At 41.7% G+C, this 22,416-nt stretch overlaps 1 protein-coding gene across 1 annotated transcript in view; it reads left to right on the top strand.

The window, feature by feature from the left end:
• SH3GL2 (SH3 domain containing GRB2 like 2, endophilin A1) overlaps positions 1–22,163 on the top strand; it is a 141,918-nt gene extending 119,755 nt beyond the window's left edge. The window contains exons 5-9 of the mRNA XM_075931518.2: positions 4,660–4,793; positions 7,559–7,717; positions 11,317–11,420; positions 17,908–18,038; positions 21,017–22,163. Coding sequence (XP_075787633.2) covers positions 4,660–4,793; positions 7,559–7,717; positions 11,317–11,420; positions 17,908–18,038; positions 21,017–21,216 — 728 coding nt within the window. The 3' untranslated portion in view covers positions 21,217–22,163. The remainder of the gene's footprint in view (positions 1–4,659; positions 4,794–7,558; positions 7,718–11,316; positions 11,421–17,907; positions 18,039–21,016) is intronic.
• Positions 22,164–22,416: the final 253 nt, after the last annotated feature.

The following is a 22,416-nucleotide window of genomic DNA, read 5'->3' as shown; positions in this document are numbered from 1 at the left end:
AGGGCATCAGAGGAGGACTTAGAGCGTGGAGATGCTGTCTCAGGCTAGCCGAGGGCTGCGCTTAAAGGGACCCGACCCCCACCCCGGACAGACAGTTCTCAGGGGTGCCCCGCTTGAAAACCAGTCCTGGCTTGGAGTGCCCGGAGTGCCCACACTGGGCTCATCACACCACTCGGCCATCAGCCCGGCTGCACTTGCCGTAGGCTGCCATCTGGGGAGAGGGGGTAATTGGGGGGCTGCAGGAGAGCTTCCACCCCCAGAAGCCCGCAGAGCCAGCCCAGTCCTCCCCATCGGGGGCTCGTGCCCCATTCCTCCCTAATCTCCTTCCACTTATCCTTCCCTAGCCCCTTTTCTTGATGTACAAAATAAAGGACAATTGTGGTCAAAAATGGAATCTGTCTTTATTGAACAAAACTCGGGGAGACTGGGAAAAGGAGGTGGGAGAGGGGAAGAGAGAGGCTGGGAGAGGGGAGGGCAACTACAATGATCAGAGGTTGGGAACAGGTCCCATATGAAGAGAGGCTAAAGAGACTGGGACTTCTTAGCTTAGAAAAGAGGAGACAGAGGGGGGACAGGATAGCGGTCTCTAAAAGCAGGAGTTGGGTGGAGAGGGTGCATACAGAAAAGTTCTTCATTAGTTCCCATAAAGAAGGACTAGAGGACACCAAAGGAAAGGAATGGGTAGCAGGCTTCAAACTAGTAACAGAAAGTTGTTCTTCACAAAGCAAAGAGTCAACCTGTGGAACTCCTTGCTGCAGGAGGCTGTGAAGGCTAGAACTAGAACAGAGTTTAAAGGGACATGAGATCAAGTCATGGAGGTTAGGTCCATGGAGTGGTATTAGCCAGGGGGTAGGAGTGGTGTCCCTGCCCAAGGTTTGTGGAAGGCTGGAGAGGGATGGCACGAGACAAATTGCTTGGTCACTGTCTTCGGTCCATCCCCTCCAGGCTCCCTAGGGTTGGCCGCTGTCGGCAGACAGGCTACTGGGCTAGATGGACCTTTGGTCTGACCCAGGATGGCCATTGTAAGCTCAGGGCTCAGGGTCGGGGGTCTCAGTGGACCAACTTGATTTTCATGCACACCTGCTCCTGGGTGGCCAGGCTGGCAGCTCTCCTGCCCAAGCCGGCCACTTTCCTGTGCCTAGTGCGGAGATCGTGGATGAGGTCCACGATGTCCGCACTAGCCCAGGCAGGTGCCCGCCTCTTGCAGTCCCGGGCAAGCTCCCGGGAGCCGCCAGCCTGGTCCCGGGAAGAGGGGGAGGGCTGGGGGGCATCGGGTGGCTGGCTCGATCCGTGCCAGGTGCAGGGTCTGCTGGCTGGGTGCTGGCAGGCTTGCACCTGGCACGGGCACCGTAGCCAGCCCGTGCCCCTTTAAGGGGTCCGGGGCCGGGAGGGGGGCATAGAGTTTCCCTGGTGTTGGCCAGAGTGGCCACTAGGGAAACCTGGGGAGGGCTAGCCTCCCACTAGTTCGAATTAAGGGTCTACACAGCCCTTAATTCGAACTAGCTAGTTCGAACTAGGCTTAATCCTCGTAAAATGGGGTTTACCTAGTTCGAACTAAGCGCTCCGCTAGTTCGAATTAAGTTCGAACTAGCGGAGCGCTAGTGTAGCGCCTATCAAAGTTAGTTCGAACTAACCCTGTAGTGTAGACATACCCTGGGAGTTTTGCTGGGTAAGGAGTATTGAAGTTGCATTTCAACAGTGAAGATTCTTTAGTCTAATTAGCGAGCTCACACCCACAACAGATTTTGTGGTATCTTCACAGCCCTGTATGTAGCTCTGTGCAGTCCGTTTTATAATAGCAACAAGCATGTGGCTTGAACAATAGCTTGAAAATTCTCTTCTATTCTAACTTATAATAAAATTCTAGTCCTGACATGATGGCAGATTCAGAAGACAACGTGCCTTCTGGTTTGGTTTAATCATCCTAGATCAAAATTATATACTAATTAATTTAGTAGCTGCCATTGTCTGATTCCTCTGAATAGTGCTGCTTTTTGCTCTCTCACTCATGCTAAATTTCAGATGTGTTTTTAACCATCTTCTGAACAAATTGATGTTTAATCCCAATGATCAAAGGGTAGAACAGCTATATCATAGGTTTCTACCTAGTAATGTGCTTTCTAGCTACTAATCATCATTCCTCTAGATGCCAACAGCAGGTACACTGGCTACACAATATGCTGGGGCGGGGGGGTCCTTTGTTTGGGAGACAAAGCTAATGGAATGCATTGTTAAACAGGCTTCCTTTTTTGGAGTGCAGGTGCTATTTTCATAACCAACTTATTTAAATTTAGACTCTTTTTCTCCATCCCAATATCACAGCAGGTTTGGATTCTGTGCTTCATGGGACAGATAAGCAAGAAGAGTAGATTTTGTGGACCACAGTTGTGATGAAAATTCAAAAACACTGGGGCCAAAGTGTTTGGTGTCTACATTGAGGGGGCGATGAACATCATCTCTGCCAGCAGTAGGGCTGGATTCCTATCTAGCTGTTGAAGGCATTGAGAAATGGGCTAAGCTGTTTTCCCTGCTGATGCTGCCCCAAAGGAACATGGCTTGCTCAGCTATGTCTCAGAAAGGTAGCTCTGTTAGTCTGTAACTTAAAAAAATGAGTGGTCCTGTAGCACCTTAAAGTATGTCTACACTACTTTGAAATTTTTGAAAAAACTTCTGTCAACAAAAGCCTGTAGTCTAGACATACCCTGTGGTGCTACAGAGCCACTTTTTGTTCGCTTATCTAGGGTCAAAGTAAGGACATTAACCTTCTATGACTTTTGTTATTGTATGTAGCATACTAGTTCAAAGGGACTAGTTCTGCCAGATATTGAGTTAATATTTTACTGAAGTCGAGGGTACTCAGCACCTTCCAGAAGGCCTTCAGAACCTTTTGTAGAATTAGACTTTATAAATGCAGCAGTGTGCATCTTATCTTTAATTTCCCCACCCATGTCCAGTAGAGTAAGAAAACTCTGGGAACATAGTGGCTGACACTACCCCGGGCACAGTTTCTATTGGTAAGGACAAGGTTTTTTTCTTTAGTGATCATATAACTAGTGTCCCATATTAAGGTTTCAGGTGTTTTGCAGGTCTTAGTTTTCCATAACCAATTTCCTTGAGCCTTAACGTCCGCATTTAATATTTGGAGGAATTAAAAACAAAGTTTTAGCTTTACCTTGGAAGTATCATAGTGATAGTGCTGCAGTTTCGTTTTAAAATGAAATGGTCAACATATTTGAATGCTTAAAATAAGACTTCTCACTGGTGCTTCAATTATTCCGTTGGGAGTGCAAAACTGCAAGCTGATTCATCACTGATTTGAATTTTTGATTTACTTGATATTGTTCAGACTGGCCAGGATTTTTCCTTTTTGTTTTGAGCATATGAGCACAATTTTTTAAAGGCAAATTGAAAGATATTTTAGAAAATAATTAATCTAGTATTAACCATAAATTGTTTAAGCCTGTAATCATTAACAAAACATATTGATAGCTCTGGTTCGACAAATAAATGCATTGTGAAAGTAAAATACATTCTTTATTTACCACAGCTGAGTTCAAATCCTGTGAGAGAGTGTATCTAGTCCAGACCCCTGAACTGAGACAAAACCAAATTAGCTGGTGAGAATTATTGCACATCTAACACCTGCTGTGACCCCCTAACAACTACGACTCCCCAGCTTGTGCAGTTGGGATGTTATTGGCTTGGAGGAGAAAGAAGCATAGCACCCTTACCTCTGAAAAGAGGAAGGCTTGTACTATAGTTATGGTATAGGAATGGGAATTCAGACTTTTGTTTTCTTTTTCTAGTTCTGTCACTGACTTCCTCACTTAGGCTAATAGTTTCAGAAGGACTGATGAATTTTTGCCTCATTTTTGGATGTCTAACTTAAGACCTGTAGGGTTTGATCTTTAGAAGCTTTGGGTAGTTACCCTTCCAACTGAAGTCCAGTGTATTTTGTTTATGAAGCTCAACCATATTACATTTTGAAACCAGGATTTTATTAATTAAATATAAAAATATTAATAATAATAATAATAATAATTACGGGGATACCCTTTGTTTAAAATATTCTATTCAGTTTATTTTATACTGGCCTTAAAATCTGAACTTTCAGTACACTGAATTTTTTATTGGATTGTGAGTATTTTCATTCTAGAAGTTACTTTGGGAAGGTTTATCACTAGGATATCATGAATTACAGGACAAGTAACTAGTTTGCTATTTCTAATAAAATTCTGAGGAGTGAAACTGTTAACTGTGTGACTTATAAATGGCCAGAGTCAACACACCTTATTTAAAATTATTGGGCTGGTCAGATCTTTGTTAGGATGACTGTTTCACACAATCTACAGTCTGTATCAGGTAAAGATGGTATTTCTCTGACAGGTTTTCTTTTACCACCGTATAGGCCTTTTTTTTTTTTTTAAGTTTGGATTCTGAAGTACAGTTCTATTGCTGTGACTAGGTTCTACGGCTGCAAAACCATAGCATCCACAGTTCCCTCCCTATAATGCCTCACTTTTTCTGCCATGTATTTAAAACTGAAGATTAAATTTGATTCTTAACTGAGTTCTGTGTCTCAGCCCTATTCTGTATTAATGCAGAACCACATCCCACCATTTGTATTTGAGATAAACCAGACATACTCTCCTGTCCTAGGCCCAGCCCTTGGTGATGTTGGGGAAGCAATGAGAGACCTTTCTGAAGTCAAAGATTCTTTGGATATTGAAGTGAAGCAGAACTTCATAGATCCCCTGCAGAATCTCCATGATAAAGATCTGAGAGAAATACAGGTATTGCTAAAGATGGAGTTAAGTGATTTTGGAAAATCAAATAAATACCCTGTATGTTTTGAAAACTCTTACTTTAGCTGTGATGCTCAAGGTCTTTGTAAATCCCTAACAGGTCTCATTGTTTCTCTTTGAATAATACAAATTAAATTAATTTCCTTTCTTTCTCTGACTCTTTAAAATGTTCGAGACCAAAATGGCAACATTATTTTTAGTAACAAATCATATTATCTGTTTTGAAAAATACATTTTTGTACAGGTTTGGCTGCTGTATTCTAATTGAGTATAAAAATCACTTACAAATTATAAAGGGACGTCTAGATTACAAGTCAATTTTGGAATACCAGAGGTATCCTGAAATAGCTACCCTACGTCCAAGGAATGCATGCGCTATTTCAAAATAATTTTTGAAATAATTTTCAAAATAACGGACACACTAGTTCAAAACAAAATCAAAATAAGATACACAATTTGCATATGCAAATTGTGTATCTTATTTCGATTTTAGAGAGCAGTCTAGACATACCCCAAGTCATTTTCTAGAGTACATTTAAATAATGTAGCCCAGTGTTAATGATCCATATTATTTTAGATCCATATTGTGAATAGCTGCCTCTAGATTTGCATTTGTAATTTTATATACCTGATGATTTACACCTAGATATCTAGAATTTGAAACACAACTATCATTTGCACATCTAAGGGTACATCTAGACTGCACTCTAAAATCAAAATAAGATACGTGATTTCATTTCAAAATAGGCCATTTCAAAATTTGTCACGTCTACACAGCACCAAATTTCGAAATAAAGCACTATTTTGAGACATCCTTTATTCCTCATGGAACGAGGTTTACAGGGATGCCGAAATAGCAGGCCCGTTATTTTGAAAATTATTTTGAAATAGCAGACGCATTCCTTGGACGTGGGTAGCTATTTCAGGATACCTCCAGTATCCCAAATTAGCTTTGCAGTCTAGACATACCCTAAATTAGATAGGTTGCCAAATATTTCATTTGTATGTACAAATGCTATATATGCACATGCTTGTTCTTTGCTGGTGCAAATGATATCTCATTGGGTTCCAATTCTACAAACCCTTATACATGTGAACAACTTCACACATGTAAGTGCAATGATGCTCTCCCCATAAAATTAAGCATATGGGTAAGTGTAAAATTGGGACCTCAGAAGGGTACCTAGAAATGTTCCAAAAGCTTGGCACTTCATGTTTGCTGAGTAGATCATGCCAGATGACAAATCATTTCTTTTAGTTTGGTAATGATACCCTAAGATATTCCATGCTTAGTACTTCACTTTCTTAATCCCTGAAGCCGAGCTGGGGCTGGGCTGAGGTACACTGCTTCCTGCAGCAGCAGGAAGTGGAGTGATCCCACTGGGAGATGGAAGCAAAACAGAGCAGGTTGCTTGGTTGCTCCACTTCTCATGGCTCCCGCTGCCATGGTGAGAGCAGAAGGGCCCAATCCCTGCTGCTACCCTGCACCAGGCTCTCTAGTAGTTCCTCAGAACCACATCTCTCGGGAGAGGGTGTTTCAGGGAAGGGATACAATGGCGGCGGAGGGGTGGAGCGGGGACAGGAAGAGATGGGGTGGGGGTGGAGCAGGGGTAAGGCTGGGGAAAAGGGGGGAGTGGGTGGTGCAGTGTGGAAAGAGGTGGGGCTTGGTGTGGGGCCTGGAGAAGAAGCATGGGGGATTGTTCCAAGCCCTGTACTGCCATAGCGGCAGCCCTGCTGACAAGTGTTTGTCTAACCTGCATTTGAAGGAGTGGAAAAAAGATGGCCCAGCACCTCAGGGGTTAAAGAAAATCTGTGGCCCCCACCTAGCCCCATCCTGCTTAACCTGCAGCCAGTACTAGGCCTGGAGGGGGAGAGAAAAAAAAACCCTAGCTCAATTTGGTGCTGTCTCGTGAGGAGACAGGAGCTTGGTTGGACAGTCTGAGGCCTGAACCACAGCATGCTAGCCCAGCAGCCACAGGAATGAGTAAACCCCCTCCCCTTGCCCTCTTGGTAAAAGAGGAGGTGAACCTACAGAGAAATCCCAGCTAATGGGGAATGCAAACTCCTGAGCCATGAACCAAATTTAAGGACTTGGATAAGAAGCAGCCTAGAGCCTCGGGACCAGGAACAAAGAGGGAAAATGGGGCTAGTTTTCCCCCTTTCCACCACAGAAGGCTATCCAACCTCTGGGGATCCAGCAACACCTGCTCTTAAAAATGCTCTCTAGTGAAACTTATATGAAATTTGCTAAATAAATACAGGGACAGCAGTGATGTTTGGTAAGTTAATAAATCACTCAGAAATGAAGATACTTTGCTGATCTTGTGAAAACTGCAAAATTATTCCTAGTATAATTAGAAAGAAAACTAGATTAAAGAAAAATTTATTCCTAAACTTCTGGGAGATATACACAATATGTAGATAATTCTAGATTATAAATAAAACTATGAATTACTACCAACTCTCATGTATCTAGGAGTCTCTGCAATTTGCCATTGTGTTCTCTTTGTGTAAAACACTCTGTGATGGAGCTGCTTCAGTGTTTTGACACAATATGCCATAGTACACCATTTGAAATGGAAACCTACCTCATTTTTCTGTGCCCTCTTACTCCAGTAAAACTGTGATGTATAGTAGATTGGTAGCGTATATTTTCAACCTCTGACTGAATGTAGCGGACTTAAAGCAAGAAATGAGATGTTAGGGAACTGTTCCCATCATATTCACACTATTTCCCTTTCATTTTTTTACAGCACCACCTAAAGAAAATGGAAGGTAGACGCCTGGATTTTGATTACAAAAAGAAAAGACAAGGCAGGCTCCCTGATGATGAGCTACGCCAAGCTCTGGAAAAATTCGATGAATCCAAAGAAATAGCTGAGTCAAGCATGTTTAACCTTCTGGAGATGGATGTGAGAAAATTCCTTATTTAATGTTTTGAATAGAATTTTAAAATGAGAGGAAGAATGGTCTAGTGGTGAGACTCTGATGTTAAATCCCTGCTGTACCAGAGACTTCCTGTAGGACTTAGATCTTTCGGCTTTTCTGTTGCCCAGTTCCTCCTCTATAAAATAGGAATAATAGCACTTTTTCTACCTCACATGGGATTGTGAGGGACTCAGCTGTTATTCTAAAGGGAGCCATCTAAATATCCGAGAGGAACTAATTCCAATGTTAATGTTCCATCCACACTAACAATTTAAGGTTATTTATAGGCAAAGAAAGAGTATTTCTATTATTAGAATTATGTAAATCATTATGCACACATCATGATTTCCTATAAATTTGGTACATAACTACTCAAACATGGGTTGGTAATATAGCTTCTACTTATAGAATAAGTAGTGTTGACTTGAGTGTTATTCTGGAAAAAATGAACAGCATTAATTGAAACCAAAGCCATTGGCATTTTTTCCCCTTCATAAATGAGGCTGAAAATTGAAAATTCAAAGAAGAAAATGTTACTCCATCTTTTGGAGGAAAGAATTCCTCTAAATTGAAATCTGTTCTATTTAATGTCTATGTACTTGTCTACAGATTCAGTGTTTCAAGAAAAATAGATAAATAAGTGGAATTATTTAGATTTAAATTCACACCCACTTTTATGCCCTTGTCTGTTGCCATAGCAATAGAAAGGGGTCTTAATGTAACTGAATCCAAGTATATAAAATAAATATAGCTGTTTCAGAGTGTGTACAGGTGAAAGGAGTGCCTGCATGAAACAGTCTGGGGTTTATCATTTTACCAGATTTTCTATCTAGCCCACATGACTGGTTTGTTTTGACCTAGATATCACCATTTTGACACTGTCATGAAAGTTTGTAGGAAGTCACATTGCCCCAGAGGGAGCTCTGGAAGGTGTTCTCTCCAAGGAAAAGATAATGACCGCATTTCCATTACAAATACCCCCATTTTGAGGGGCACTTTACTCTTTCCCTGTGTGCCTCAGCCTCAGGCCACACAAAGTGGGGGGAAGGTTCTAACAGGCCCTCTCAGAGAATGACAGAGGCCTGGGCCACTTTAAGTTTAGAGGCCCCAAGCTCCTGACATATCTAACTTTTCATCCACAGGGTCATACCAAAACCAAAAGAATATATAGAAATGAACACTTGAGACAATTATTTATTAATCATTAAGTCATTATACCACTAGCACGTATATTAAAAATGTGAGTTTCCACTGCAAGCAAAACTCTTCATATTAGGAATTTTTTTTTGGCTTTGTTGTGTGCAAACTCATTTATAATTGAAGAAAAATCTAATTTATGTGCAACATCACTGTTAATGTTAAGCATTGCAAGCCCATTCAAACGATCTTGTCCCACTGCAGAATGATGAAAGCTCTTTACTTGTTTTAACATGTTGAAATGTGCATTCACCTGAAGCCACTTATGTAAGGAGACTGACAAAAATACATAATGCAATTGTGATATTAGGAAATATAGTCAACAGGCCAAGAAAGAATATTTCTTGAAACAGTTCTTTTGGCTTGCAGTCTGATTTAAAGCTGGTGGAATGTATACATTTCAGGAAGACAATCTCGTCACAGAGATCTTTTGAAATTTCATTGTTGTACCTTTGTTCAGCTGCTGAATATAGATCTTCATCACTTAGTTCTCTGAACTCCCAAAGGAATCCAAAAAGGGTACAGATTTCTCACAGTGCCTCAAATCGATGTGTAAGACCAGATTTGATGGAGTCAATAACAACAACAACAACAACAACATTGACTCAATAGTGTCTTTCTGCATCAGATTGAGATGTTAGGCTGCATTTGGTGGAAAACTCAGATGAAATGTCAGTACCCTGTGCTACTGATTTGAACTCAGAAAGGATTGCGTCCCATTGATCATGAATCTTCTGAATATCTTTAAGAAGTCATTCAGTGTTATCTCTCTCAATATTTAATGTAGCATTGTGTGCTTCAATTTCAAGATTAGTTTCATAGATCATTTTTAGCAGCTTCATCCACATGGATGACATTAAAATGCATTCAAATTTGGACGTATACTTCTGAATTGATTTAAGCTCAGTGTGAGCCTGTGCTGTGAGAGTAAGAGATTCAAGCTCACTTCAAACCTTTCTCACAGAGTCCAAATGCTGTGCAACTAGTCTTAAACCATGAATTCGTGCTGATCATCTTGCTGTTGACATGCCGTGAAGGGAAACAAGCAGATGCTGCTTCAGAATTTCCCACTTTTGAGCACTGCTGCTGAAGAGGTTGTATAATTGCTGGATTGTTCCAACGTATGTGATTCAGCGCAATCTATCCCAACAAGATTTAGTGTGTGGTTGCCACAACTGGAGAAAATACAGTTTGGATGTTGCTCAAGAAGGATTGCTTGTCCTCCGTTATACTTCTCAGCCATATTAGATCCATTGTCATAGGCTTGGCCAATGAAGACTTGAAAATTTAATCAGAAGCCTTTCAGAATTTCTAATACATGAGCAGCAATTTCTTTTGCAGTTTTTTTGTGAAAGTATTGAACAAAATGAATTGTTCTTCAATTGAAACCTTTGAACTTCCTGAAGTTTTAACATACCAAACAACCAAGATCCTCTGTTCTTTATGAGAATAGTCTGGTGTTGAATCAATAATAATTGAAAAGTTCTTTGCATATCATATTGTCATATCTCTTCAAGAATTGTGGTTTGAACAAATGTCCCACATAGCTCAATAAACTCGTTTTGTATTTTGGTAGACAGATAATGGACTTGCATGTGTTTTCCACTCTCTTGTGTTTCACAAACATGCTTAACATAGTCTGATAAAAGTGGGTCATACTTGCTAAGAAGCTCAAGTATACCAAGGAAGTTTCCATTTGTAGGGTCACCCACGCCATATAAATACCTGAGAGGAATTAATTCCACTGTCAATGTTTCATCCTCACTAAGGCTATGTCTACACTGCCAGCTTTTCCCGGCAGAGAATATGCAAAGGAAGCACTGATTAGCATTTTGTCACACTTCATTTGCATAATCTAGGCAGGCCTTTTTAACAACTAGAAGTAAAAGTTTATTATCACAGAAAAGCCTTTAAAGGTGAATCTAAAACTGGATGAAGAGGTAGCTTACAGCTTAGCTTGATATGGTTATTGTATACAAAGTCACATAAGAAAAAACAGAACTATGAATATTTCCTATACAGAGATAAACATCTAATTTAAAAGTTACACTCACCCTCAGATCAAGCAAAATCACTTTACAGTAACAATTCATTACGACTTTCAAAATTTGAGGCCCCTTTATCTCCTGAGGCCCAGGCCAAATGGCCCTCCTGGCCCCCCTCTGATAGGGCCTGAGTTCTTCTGCGCCTTTCTCATTCTTCTGTACACAGAATGAGTAGATAAGCCAAGCTCAACTGATTCCTAATTATTTTTTTAGTTATGAAGCAGAGCCAAAATTACAGAGAGAAAGAAAAGGTGCCTCTGCAGTGTCAGAGCCCTGGTAGTGTTCCATGGAAGCTGTCTGAACACTGCTGCTCAACTTGATTTTTCATGTTTTGTCCTCAGATTGAACAAGTGAGTCAGCTTTCTGCTCTCGTACAAGCTCAGCTGAAATACCACAGACAGGCCACAGAGATTCTACAGCAAGTGACTGTCAAGTTGGAAGAGAGGTAACATTCACTTCTCATCAGACTCGGGAACGTATTCCTCTTCTGTACAAAGGCAGAAAATATGTGCTGGGTGTTCTCAACCAGGAGTCTGGGGCTGCAAGGAGGCTTATGGGAATCTGCCAAGCATGCCTTGCATTAGACTCATTAGGGCCCAGGGCAGAAAGCCAAAATCCCATCACACAGGACTGTAACTCAGGGCCCTGAGCCTTGGGCACACAGAGGTGAAGCTGAAGCCTAAGCAGCTTAGCTTTGTGGGGCGCTCGGTGATGTGAGGCCACAGGCTATTATCCTGCTTGCTATCACCTAACACTGGCCCTGCCCTTAATAGGCAAAAAAGTATTGTTGTGGCACTGCTGGGTCATGGAGTTCTTACAGCATGTTCAGGGAGGGGACGTTTCATAGTAAAGAGGTTGAGAATCGCTGTTTCAAGGTAGTTGCAAGGCTGGGTTCACATTGGCTGGAAACAGTAGCAGGTAAAGTTGTGCATTTTATTTAAGTGCTCCTGGCTAGGCCCCAATTCAGAGAAAAACTCTCCTGTTCAGTAAAGCAGTAAAACCATAGCACGCCCACATCTTGAATACTGAATACAGATGTGGTCACCTCATCTCAAGATGAATTGGCATTGCAAAAGGTTCAGAATAGGGCAACAAAAATGATGAGGGGTTTGGAACGGGTCCCGGATGAAGAGAGATTAAAAAGACTTGGACTTTTCAGTTTAGAAAAGAGGAGACTAAGGGGGGATATGATAGAGGTCTATGAAATCATGAGTGGTGTGGAAAAGTTATTTACTTGTTCCCATAACATAAGAACTAGGGGTCACCGAATAAAAATTAATAGGTTGCAGGTTTTAAACAAACAAAAGGAAACTTTTCTTCACACAGCGTACAGTCAACCTAGCGAACTCCTTGCCAGAGGAGGTTGTGAAGAACTGGACTTTAACAGAGTTCAAGAAAGAACTAGATACATTAATGGTTAGGTCCATCAATGTCTATTAGTCAGGATGGGAAGGAATGGTGTTTCTAGCCTCTGTCAGAGACTGGAAATGGGTGACAAGACAGGGATTGCTTGAAGATTCCCTGTTCTGTTTGTTGGCATTGGCTACCATTGGAAGACAGGATACTGGACTAGATGGACCCAGTCTGACCCAGTATGGCCGTTCGTATGTTCTATAAGAACATGCTTATATCCAGTTGAAGTGATGAGAGTTGTGCATGTGTTTAAGTGCTTTTCTGGATGGATGGATGGATGGATGGATGGATGGATGGATGTAATCTCTCTGGAATCAGAGCCTTGATATGTATCAATTTTGCATTGGCTTTCTAAAAAAACAAATGGGTTGTAAATGATCCTTATTGATGAACAATATTTTTTTGTTTGGTTTCCCATCACCTTGCATGCAAAGTGAATCATGACCCTGTCGGGGTCTTGAGGATCCTCATGATCACCCAACTTTAAAAAATCCTTGTTCTCAGGGTTAGAATTACAGCCACTATTTGTGCAATTGAGTTTGTCCTTTTACCTCCTCCTCTGAGGCTGTGCATAACTTCTCAGAACAGGCAGTGTCTTTTCTATGTTACAGATCTGTTGTGGCTTATACAGTTTTTTTCAATTAGATTGGTTCAATTAAAAAAGAGAACAGTTCATAAAGAAAATCCACCCATCCCCTCCCACATCTCTGGGGGTTTGGAAGAAACAAATCTGAGAGCGAACCATAAAATACTCAAAGGGTTAATGACTCTTCTCCTAAAATCTTGGAAATGGAAGGAAGTGTCCATAATCCCAACAGCTGATATAGTATTCTCACACATTCAGTAAAATTAATATAAAGCAAAGTCTTAAGGGTTTCTGTTTTCTGATGTCAATGCTATAAGTCTAGTTTCTTGTAACACTAGGTCTTGCAATTTCATTATTTGCTAACGTACACATTTGCTAGCACACACATCCCATGCAGTCCTGACTCCTACACTTGTCTTAGCTCAGCAGCAGCTTGAGCATAATGTACAGAACTTGTTATGGCAGTTAGACTAGTTGGCAGGCTGGTTTTGGCTGAGGTTTATAGAACAGTGTAAGCAGCCAGCAAAGAAAAGATTCTTGAATGAATACCACAATTCACGTATTATATGGAAGTGTTGAAATGATCAGACTGGTTGGGTCAGTACCCAGTGCAGATGAGCAGCAATGGCTTCAATATGTTGTTGTTTATCATCACCAGAAGAAGATTTTGCAGAACAAATTATGCATCAGTTACACCTTTCCAGTCACATTTTTTAGCAATTATGCCTCAATTATACCTGGGTTTGCATAGCCTTCACACCCAGGCTTGTACACATCATTAATGGCAGAATTGGACACATGAGATCTTTTATTGGTCGTGTGCAAGTACTGGTTGAACCTCTCTCGTCCAGCACCCTTGGGACCAGACCAGTGCTGAACCAGAGAATTTGTCAAATCATGGAAGGTCAATATTGCCTAGCAGCTTTACCAACACTTCTACTGTTTACAGCAGGCATGTCCAAAGTCCGGCCCGCGGGCCAAATGCGGCCCGCGGTCGGATTTAATACGGCCCCCCACTTCTCCCGGCTCCCCGGTGCTTTTTTTAACTGGCGCGCTCAGCGCGCCGCTTCGGGCCGCCGCCGCGGTCCCAAACCCTGCCCCTGCACTCCGCTTTGGGGCTGAGAGTGCAGGGACAGCCCCCGCTTCCTCCCCCTCTCCTGGCTCCCCGGCGCTCCTCTGACTGGCGCCGCTTCCGGCCGCGCCGCCGCCGTCCATGGCGGCCGCTGCGGTCCTAAAGTCCTCCGTGTAGGGCACGTCCGCAGCCCCGCTCCCCCGCTTGGCTACGGGTTCGCCCTGCCCCCGGGCTGCCGTGAGGCCAGCGTGCCCTGCGCTCTCCGCCCGCCTCTGACCCTGCAAGCCCTCTACCTTGGGGCTGAGAGTGCAGGGACGGACTCCGCAGCTGCTGAGATCAGGGACTGCCTTTGAACCAGACCTAGCCTATGTACTGCAGTCCAGATCTCAGTTTCACCCTTCACATTAGTGTAGGCAAGTTTTTTTTTCAATTGAGATGAATACATTGTAAAATCTCAGTTAATGTCAGTTGGTCTAAATCAGTTATAAATATATTTGGACACAACATGTATAGTTGGTGTTATGTCGTTTGCCGTTTGCAATAAACTTTGCATAAAATAGTTAATTTGCATTTAATTTTAATGGTTCAAAGAATGTCAGGCAAAATGGTCGGCCCTCACGCATGTTCACTTCATCAAATCTGGCCCTCTTTGAAAAAAGTTTGGACACCCCTGGTTTACAGGTTCTTAGAAGACATTGAGGGTGTGTCTAGACTACATGGCTCCGTTGTACAGCTTGAAACTAGGCTTAAAGGATCTGCTGACAAAGGGTTTTGGGGTTGGCAGATCCCTGTCTAGACTGCAGCACTGTGCCGACAAACAGCTGATCAGCTCAGCTCGGCGGCTATTTTGATTTAAATGAAGCGGTGATTATTTAAATCGCCACTTCATTTCTTTGTCGTCCTGCCTCATCTACATGGCTCTGTCGATGGAGCCATGTAGTCTAGATGTACCCTTAGAGATAAATTAGAGCTAAATAATAGGAGAGAACACTGAAAGCTAGGACTGGTGGCTGTAAACAAACATGGGACCACGGGAAACTTGTCCATACCCATAATAAATGGATATCCAGCTAACTAAAATCATGCTGGATCATGGACATTGCCGGACCAGAGAGTGCTGAACTAGAGAGGTTCAGCCTGTAGCAAAGAAAGCAAATTAATTTTCATATCCCTGTACACTATAAAGTAATCACAGGAAGGGGGATTTTTTACTCATAAATTCAGGAAATTTGATCCTTATTCACTGAGACACAAACGTGGAGTCCCACTATGCCAATTTTACAGTCACCTTTTAAGATATAGCTGCACTTAGCATTGAAAAAGTTTTAATTAATGATACTTCTCTGCCTCTCATGTCATTCCTTTTTCATGGCCACAATCCTTTTGCTCCTAAAGATCCTATTGCTGCCACCTGTGAATCAGCCAGAGCAATTGGTGCTGAATAATGCAAAGATAGCCCTTCCTACCTTTCAGGAGTAGGTACATGTTTCACCCCCAGACTCCTAGCCTCTTCCAGCCTGACATAAGAACTTTCAGTCTAGCCCAGATCTTCTAGTATTGCCAGCCCAAAGAACTCAAAACCCACCAGTCAAGTTCTCAGCAATCAATTTAACTTAAACAAACCTGAAATTTTTTAAAATAAATTTAATTCTTTTTATTTGCCCCTTTTTCTGAGCTTTTAGGATGAAATATCTGAGCTTTCTGCTACAACCAGAATGGTTAGAAACATTTTGTTTTCAATCCAATAACATAATTCCAGGAGCTGGGGCTGTATAGAAAACACTAAACCTCATGTTATTTTCAATAATATCATGAGCATTTACATTTCTGCACTGGTCTTCACATTTTAATCTTAATGAAAAAATAGTGGGTTTATCATCACTCTGAGAGCCAGTGGTTGTGAGTTCTTATTCTAGAGCTGGTGCTGGTTTTCTGTGTGGCATTTGACATGCCATTAAATCTGTCTGCCTCCATTTCATAATATGATAAAAATGATATTTGCCTCCCTCACATGAGCTTTGGGAAGATTAATTAGTAGAGCTGCTTGAGAATTTTTAATCAAAACTTGAATTTTTTGCAAAATATTAACTTCTCTCTTTTATAAACTGGTCAGAAAAGACAAACCCTTTTGAAGACTATTTTCATCATTTTTGACTGCTTTTACTATTTAGTTAATGATTTTATAGCACTCTAAAGAAGAAAAAACCTAACTGGGACTAAGTATTAATATTTCAAAGGTTGAGCAGACGCTTATATAAGAATCAGAACTGCTATAACCGAGAACCGTGAATTTTCAACAAAAGCCATATAGCAAATATATCAACATATGTGCTTTTACCATTAGCACTAAGGGCAACAAACCTGGGGCCAAAGTTTGAGCAATATTATTGAAGCAAAACTTATTTGAGTTGTAACCAAGATATCTCAAAATGTTTGCTGCTTTTTTTTTTTTTTGGCAACATTATTACTTTATGGACTCACATTTAGTTTGTGAGCCACAATAAATCACAGATATTTGTCTGCAATACCCTTTCCTAGGCAGTCATTTCCTACTTTGTGTTGATGTAGTTGATTATTCCTTCATAAGTATAATACTTTGCAGTTCATCCTATTCATTTGAGGCTGTCTCCAGTTTAAGATAATTTTGAATTCTAATCTTGTCCTGCAAAGTGTTTGAAACCCCTACCAGCTTGGTATCATCCACATACTTTATATGTGTACTCCTGATGCCATTATTCAAATAACGTATGAAGATATTGTATAGAACACAGACTCAGGACAAATCCCTGTAGGACTCCGCTTAACATGTCCTTCCAGCTTGACAGTGAACCATTGATAAATATTGTCTGAGTACAATCTTGCAACCAGTTATACACCCACCTTACAGAAGGTTTGACTAAGCCTGGTTGTTTATGAGAAGGTTATATGAGACAGTATCCAAAGCTGTACTGAAGTCGAGATATATCAAATCTATTGCTTCTCCCTCATTCCCGGGGCTTGAAACCCAGTCTAGGAAGGATATTAGGTTGTTTGACATGATTTATTCTTGACAAATCCATGTTGACTGTTACTTATCACCTTATAATTAAAAGAATAATTAATTCAGATGAACAATGTATAACATTGCCATTGGGAGAATAGGTGTCTCTATGACCATTCTGTGAGATAACTGTCCTCATTTACAAATGAAATTACTTTGCTCCTGAAAAATCTATGTGGTAAGCTCATCCTTTGTTCAGCACCATCTTTGTTCTAGGACGCTCATGAGTGGAACAGCTGAGATCTCAAAAGTCACAAAGGAGCTGAAGAGCTGGCTAGAGATGCTTGTGCAGCACCTGCTCTCAGTATCCTTCCTTTGATGAGTACTCCCTTCACTACAGCCTTGTCTTAATTGAAACTAAGCACTTCCATTTTACCATGAGCTAAACCACTTCCAGGGGTTGATCTTGGTGAGCTTACCTCACAGTAAAATGAAAGTACCTGGTCTTCACTGTGCTTTAACCTTGGGCTAGGCCACCAGTGTTAGTTATTTGGAGGTAAAAAATGCACCTTTTGTAGCAAATGAAGGCGAGGGCTATGAGTCAAAGACAAACCAGTCTAATATGCTAATTTATCATGGGTAGGAAAATTAGCAGCCCCACACAGTGGAGACAAGTGATGTGCTTTTTGTAGTATAGACTAATCTATCAGCTGAAAGGCAGTCCATGTACCAAACTAAACTGTTTAGTCTGGCCCATTACTAAGCATGAACTTCAGCATTGGCAGTAAAGGAAGAAAAATCTCCATCTTTTACTAATCTCTGCATGTGATCTGTTGGCAAGAAACTAGTTCTGCATATTTAACTTTCTTCACATTTTCCAGAATAAGGGACGCATCAACACAGCCCAGAAGAGAATACCTGCCAAAACCCCGCATGAGTTTGGAGTTTTCCAGTGGTGAAAATACCCAGTACAATGGAGGGATATCCCAAACCGGCACCCCTAAACCAACAGGTAAAAGGAATGAGGAAGGAGAATGTAGTCTTGTCTAGTTTTGAACCTTTTGCTATGATGTAAAAACAAGAAGCTCATTTTTTCAAATTAGCTTTCCTACAACCAGCGTATAACCAGCCACAGTGAAGGAAAGAGGTGGAAAGGTATGAGGCAGAAAAGGGAAGTTCTATTGAAACTAAAATCTGAATTGCACTGAAAGAATTAGTCCAATTGCCAACTCTGGCACTGTTCTGTTTATAAGGGCTAAAATACTATGCATTGGGTGTAGTACAAGCACCTAATATAGGGTGATGATTCATTTTATCAAATCTGTGGCTTAGTGGCCATTGATTCCATCATTTATAGCATCTTAAAGGGATGATGTCACTTCAAATTTGCCTTGAAATTTAGATTTTATAAAAATGGATACTTAGAAAACCTAGAGATCAGTTGAAAGATTTCCATGAAAATGTAATAACCTACTCCCAACAAAGCACTGCTATGTAGTCTTTGAAACTCAGATATTGTAGCTGATCCTGAAAGTGAAAATGACTATGAACAAAAGTAAAAGCAATGGAACTGATGTTCATTGTTCATATGAGAGAAATGCAAATATAACAAAGTGCATAAACAATGACATATATCTTTTTAATATGAATTGTCTTTCTTTTAAAAGTACACGTTAAATCACTTTGCTCATTGCAGAAATGCTTTATCATCACACATCATTTTAATAAGGGGTATTCTTTCTCCCTGGATCTAATCTTGCACGATCCTGATTGACACTACAGGTGGGACCTCCCTAGTCTGGTTCTGCATCGTTGGGACCTGAGCCTTTCCGAAAGAGGGAATTTGCCAGATTGGGGAAGTTCCTTGCCACTGGCCTGCCAGGACACTGTCCCTTCTTGCGGCTGGCTCCAGCCTGCAGAGCTTGGACTTGGGCTCTGGCCCACTGGACCTCCCCAGCTGCCATGGCCCCTCTTCTCTCCTGCCCAGCTAGGAATCCCCAGGGATAGGGCTTGCTGGCTGCCCCACTTCTGCCACTGGCTGCCTCGCCTGGCTGGTCCCACTGCTGCCCTGTCTGGTTGGGGCTCGCTGGGAATCCGGCTCCCAGCTGGTTTGCACTTCCAGGTGCTGGGGCATTTTGGTCCGGCAACATCTGCAGTCCTACTGGATCACAGATATCGCCAGACCAGAGAGTCCTGGATTTAGGAGGTTCAACATTTAGTGAGAATTCAAGTACACACCACTTACAAGACTGGATGTTTTCTCCCCCTAGCTCTGTAATCAGGAATTACTTCCTCTCTGTCAGATCCTGAAATGCATGTTTGCCATCCTCAATGTGGATGCACAACACCACCTCCATTTTGTATTCTGCAATAGCAGCTAGAAGCTGATTTGCATAGCCCTGTAATTTCAAACACCCCTGCTCACCCCTGCAGTGTTAGAGGGGATGCAGCCTGTGACCTACTAATGTTCTCCCAGTCACTACACCAGCTGTTTTTCTTCACTTTTTTGTGTATGCTGGGACTAGGACTGCAATACAAAACAGAAATAAATATAAAAAGTGTTAAACGCAGATGATGCTTTATCGTCTATAAACCCTATTTTCCTCTGGCATTTCACCAAGACATGTTGCAAAGAGTAGGCTGCGAAGGTTCCTTGGTTAGAGCCCCGTAATGTGAAGTGCTTTCTTGCAAAATCCTGTTTGGCACCATCTGGAAAGTCTAATATTTTAAAAGTCCTAAATTAAGAGGCTCTTCAGAACAGCTTACCACAGAAATGTATAGGAGAGAATTGACAAAGAATCTCCAGGACTCAGGCCTTGTCTACGTTTAAAAGTTTTGCCAAGATAGCTGTACAGATGAATGTATACTACCATCCCTCCTAGTGCAGATACAGTTTTACAAGCAAAAAAGTGCCCTTGGTTGTATTGTTAATGCTGGTTCTCTCAGTGCCATGAGGCAATGTTTACACTAGAAGTGCTAGTGTACCAATAAAGTGTTCCTAATGTGGATATATCTACCCTGGCAAAGCCGTAATTTATACTTGTAAACTCCCCCCACCTCATGCCCTGAGTGAAACAAACAATTAAAAGTGAAGTTTTACATAACTGTTTACACTAGGACGTCTGCTGCAGTCACTATGTTGATTTGGGATCACACCTCTTCACACTCCTGACCATCATAGCTGTGCTGCCAGGAATCATGGTCTGAGATAGCTCAAGAAGAGTGCTTGTATGTCACTATAACTGTATCTACATTAGGGCTTTTGATTTGTCATCAGAGGTGAAAATAAGCTTGTGTTCCCCGGAGTGCCACTCTGTCAAGAAGCAGCCACAGGGCTGGGGCACTGAGCTGCAGGAGGATGCCCGGTGTGCTCCCAGCCCCGCTCCTGGGGCTCTGCTGCAGGCTGCCGCACAAACCCTGACTCCTGCACCTCCTCTCATACCCACCCCTATCCTCAGCCCCTCCACCCACCCCCAATGCTGACTCCTGAACCCCCTGATACCTCAACACCCTGCCCTGAGCTCCTCCTCTCACCCCAACCCTGAGTCTTACACCCCTGCATGGCCTCGTCTCCTGAGTCCCTACCTCCCAAGTCCCTGCACTGAGTCTCCCCCAGCCACACCACAACCTCCTGCCCTAAGTTGTGAGTACACAGTACCTGTAAGAAATGTGTTACTTTCACCAACCCTCACTTTTTGTCATGGAAAAAAATATTACATCCTACACTGACAGAGCTATGTTGGCAACACTTCAGCAAAGACCTGGGCTTACCTTGTTGCTTTCAAGGTTCTAGAACATCTAGTTAACAAAGCTTCAGATTTGGGAATCAATAAACCGATCTCTGCTTTGAGGTCATTGTATCAGTTCTAGTTTTGGGAGCTGTAAATATAATGGGAATTTAGCAGAAATGGCAATGCATGCTAATGATAATAACCAGGAGAGCTCTAGTTACCAAGACTTCTAAGCACTATTTCCTTGTGTTCTTTTTAGGTGTTCCAATGGATCAGCCATGCTGCCGTGCTCTGTATGATTTTGACCCTGAAAATGAAGGGGAATTGGGCTTTAAAGAGGGTGATATCATTACCCTCACTAACCAGATTGATGAAAACTGGTATGAAGGGATGCTTCATGGCCAGTCAGGCTTCTTCCCTATTAATTATGTGGATATTCTGGTACCTTTGCCCCATTAGGATGGCTGACTCTCCACCTCTTGACCCAGACAGATATATTGATACCACTGCTTTCAAAATGCTGCTTACTACACCTCACAAGAGCAAACTGCAGTGGTTAAAGTCATCGAGTCCCACTGAGCATCTTTGGTTTACATGTTGTCATGCGGCATAGTGGTGATGTGTGGTATCTTCTGAGGCAGCGCAATGTGGAATTTGGATTTGTACACTATGGTGTGCCAGCTCGCAGTAACCAGAACCATTGTCTGTATGGTATTGGGAAAACAATGGCAAGCAAAAGTGATGACTCACAGTGAAGTAGAGGAAAGCAAGTTTGTTAATGAGAAGATAATGCCTATCACCACTGTATTATTTTTAAATCTTAGTTCTTGATAAAAAGAGGGAAAAGTTCTTGCTATTCCATCTTTCCCTTCACAAGGATACGGTCCACGCAGGTCCAATATTGACTCACCAGCATTGTCTCTTCTGATCAAAATGATTTCGAATCGGAGAGCCAGTATAATGTTGACCCTAATGTTTCTCTCAAAGTGAACTACCCTTGTACAGTACGTACTGCCTAACCGCAACTGGTTTTATATTCTGGGTCGTTAATAATAACAGGCCTGCTCAATTTTCAGGTAAATTGCAATCTACAAGAAAAGGCCAGTAATAAAGAGCTTGGTTATAAGCCAGATGTGTCTGCTCTTTAGAAACTTTGAACAAAATAAAAAAATGCCAGCAAGAGGGCAGGGTGGGGAATAAATCTAATCTAAATGTTATGTATTTCATGTAATGTTTTGGCACAAAAATCACACCACTCAAGCACTGGGAGCCCTCAGTACACTCATACACTAGGAGAAAAAAGCAACAGTCCTTTTTTTTGTGTCTAGTTTGTGTTCTTTGAACATCATTTGTGCATATTCTGCCCTCAATGAGGACTAAATAAAATTGATTTTTGTGCTGAGCAATTAAAGACTTGTGGCCGTATATGCAAAAACATTTCCCATAAGTTTAGTTGTTTCTTTAATTTTCCCCACCCTTCCTGCATTTTGTGTGGATAGTGCTGTGCCTAGCTTATCAGCATCCTTTTTGTAAGAGTCGTAAAAGTTCTATTAGTTTAGTTATCCAGAGTTCTATTTATCTAAATTGTACAGACTCTTTCAGAGGATGAATGTGCTGCTTTGGATGTGCCACTTCAGTACTGGATCACATGAAATGGAG

The sequence above is a fragment of the Pelodiscus sinensis genome, chromosome 6 (genome assembly GCF_052426305.1).
Source record: "Pelodiscus sinensis isolate ZL-2025 chromosome 6, ASM5242630v1, whole genome shotgun sequence".
Lineage (NCBI taxonomy): Eukaryota > Metazoa > Chordata > Testudines > Trionychidae > Pelodiscus > Pelodiscus sinensis.
Note: the sequence above shows the minus strand (reverse complement) of the source record. Positions and strands in the feature narration are given on the sequence as shown.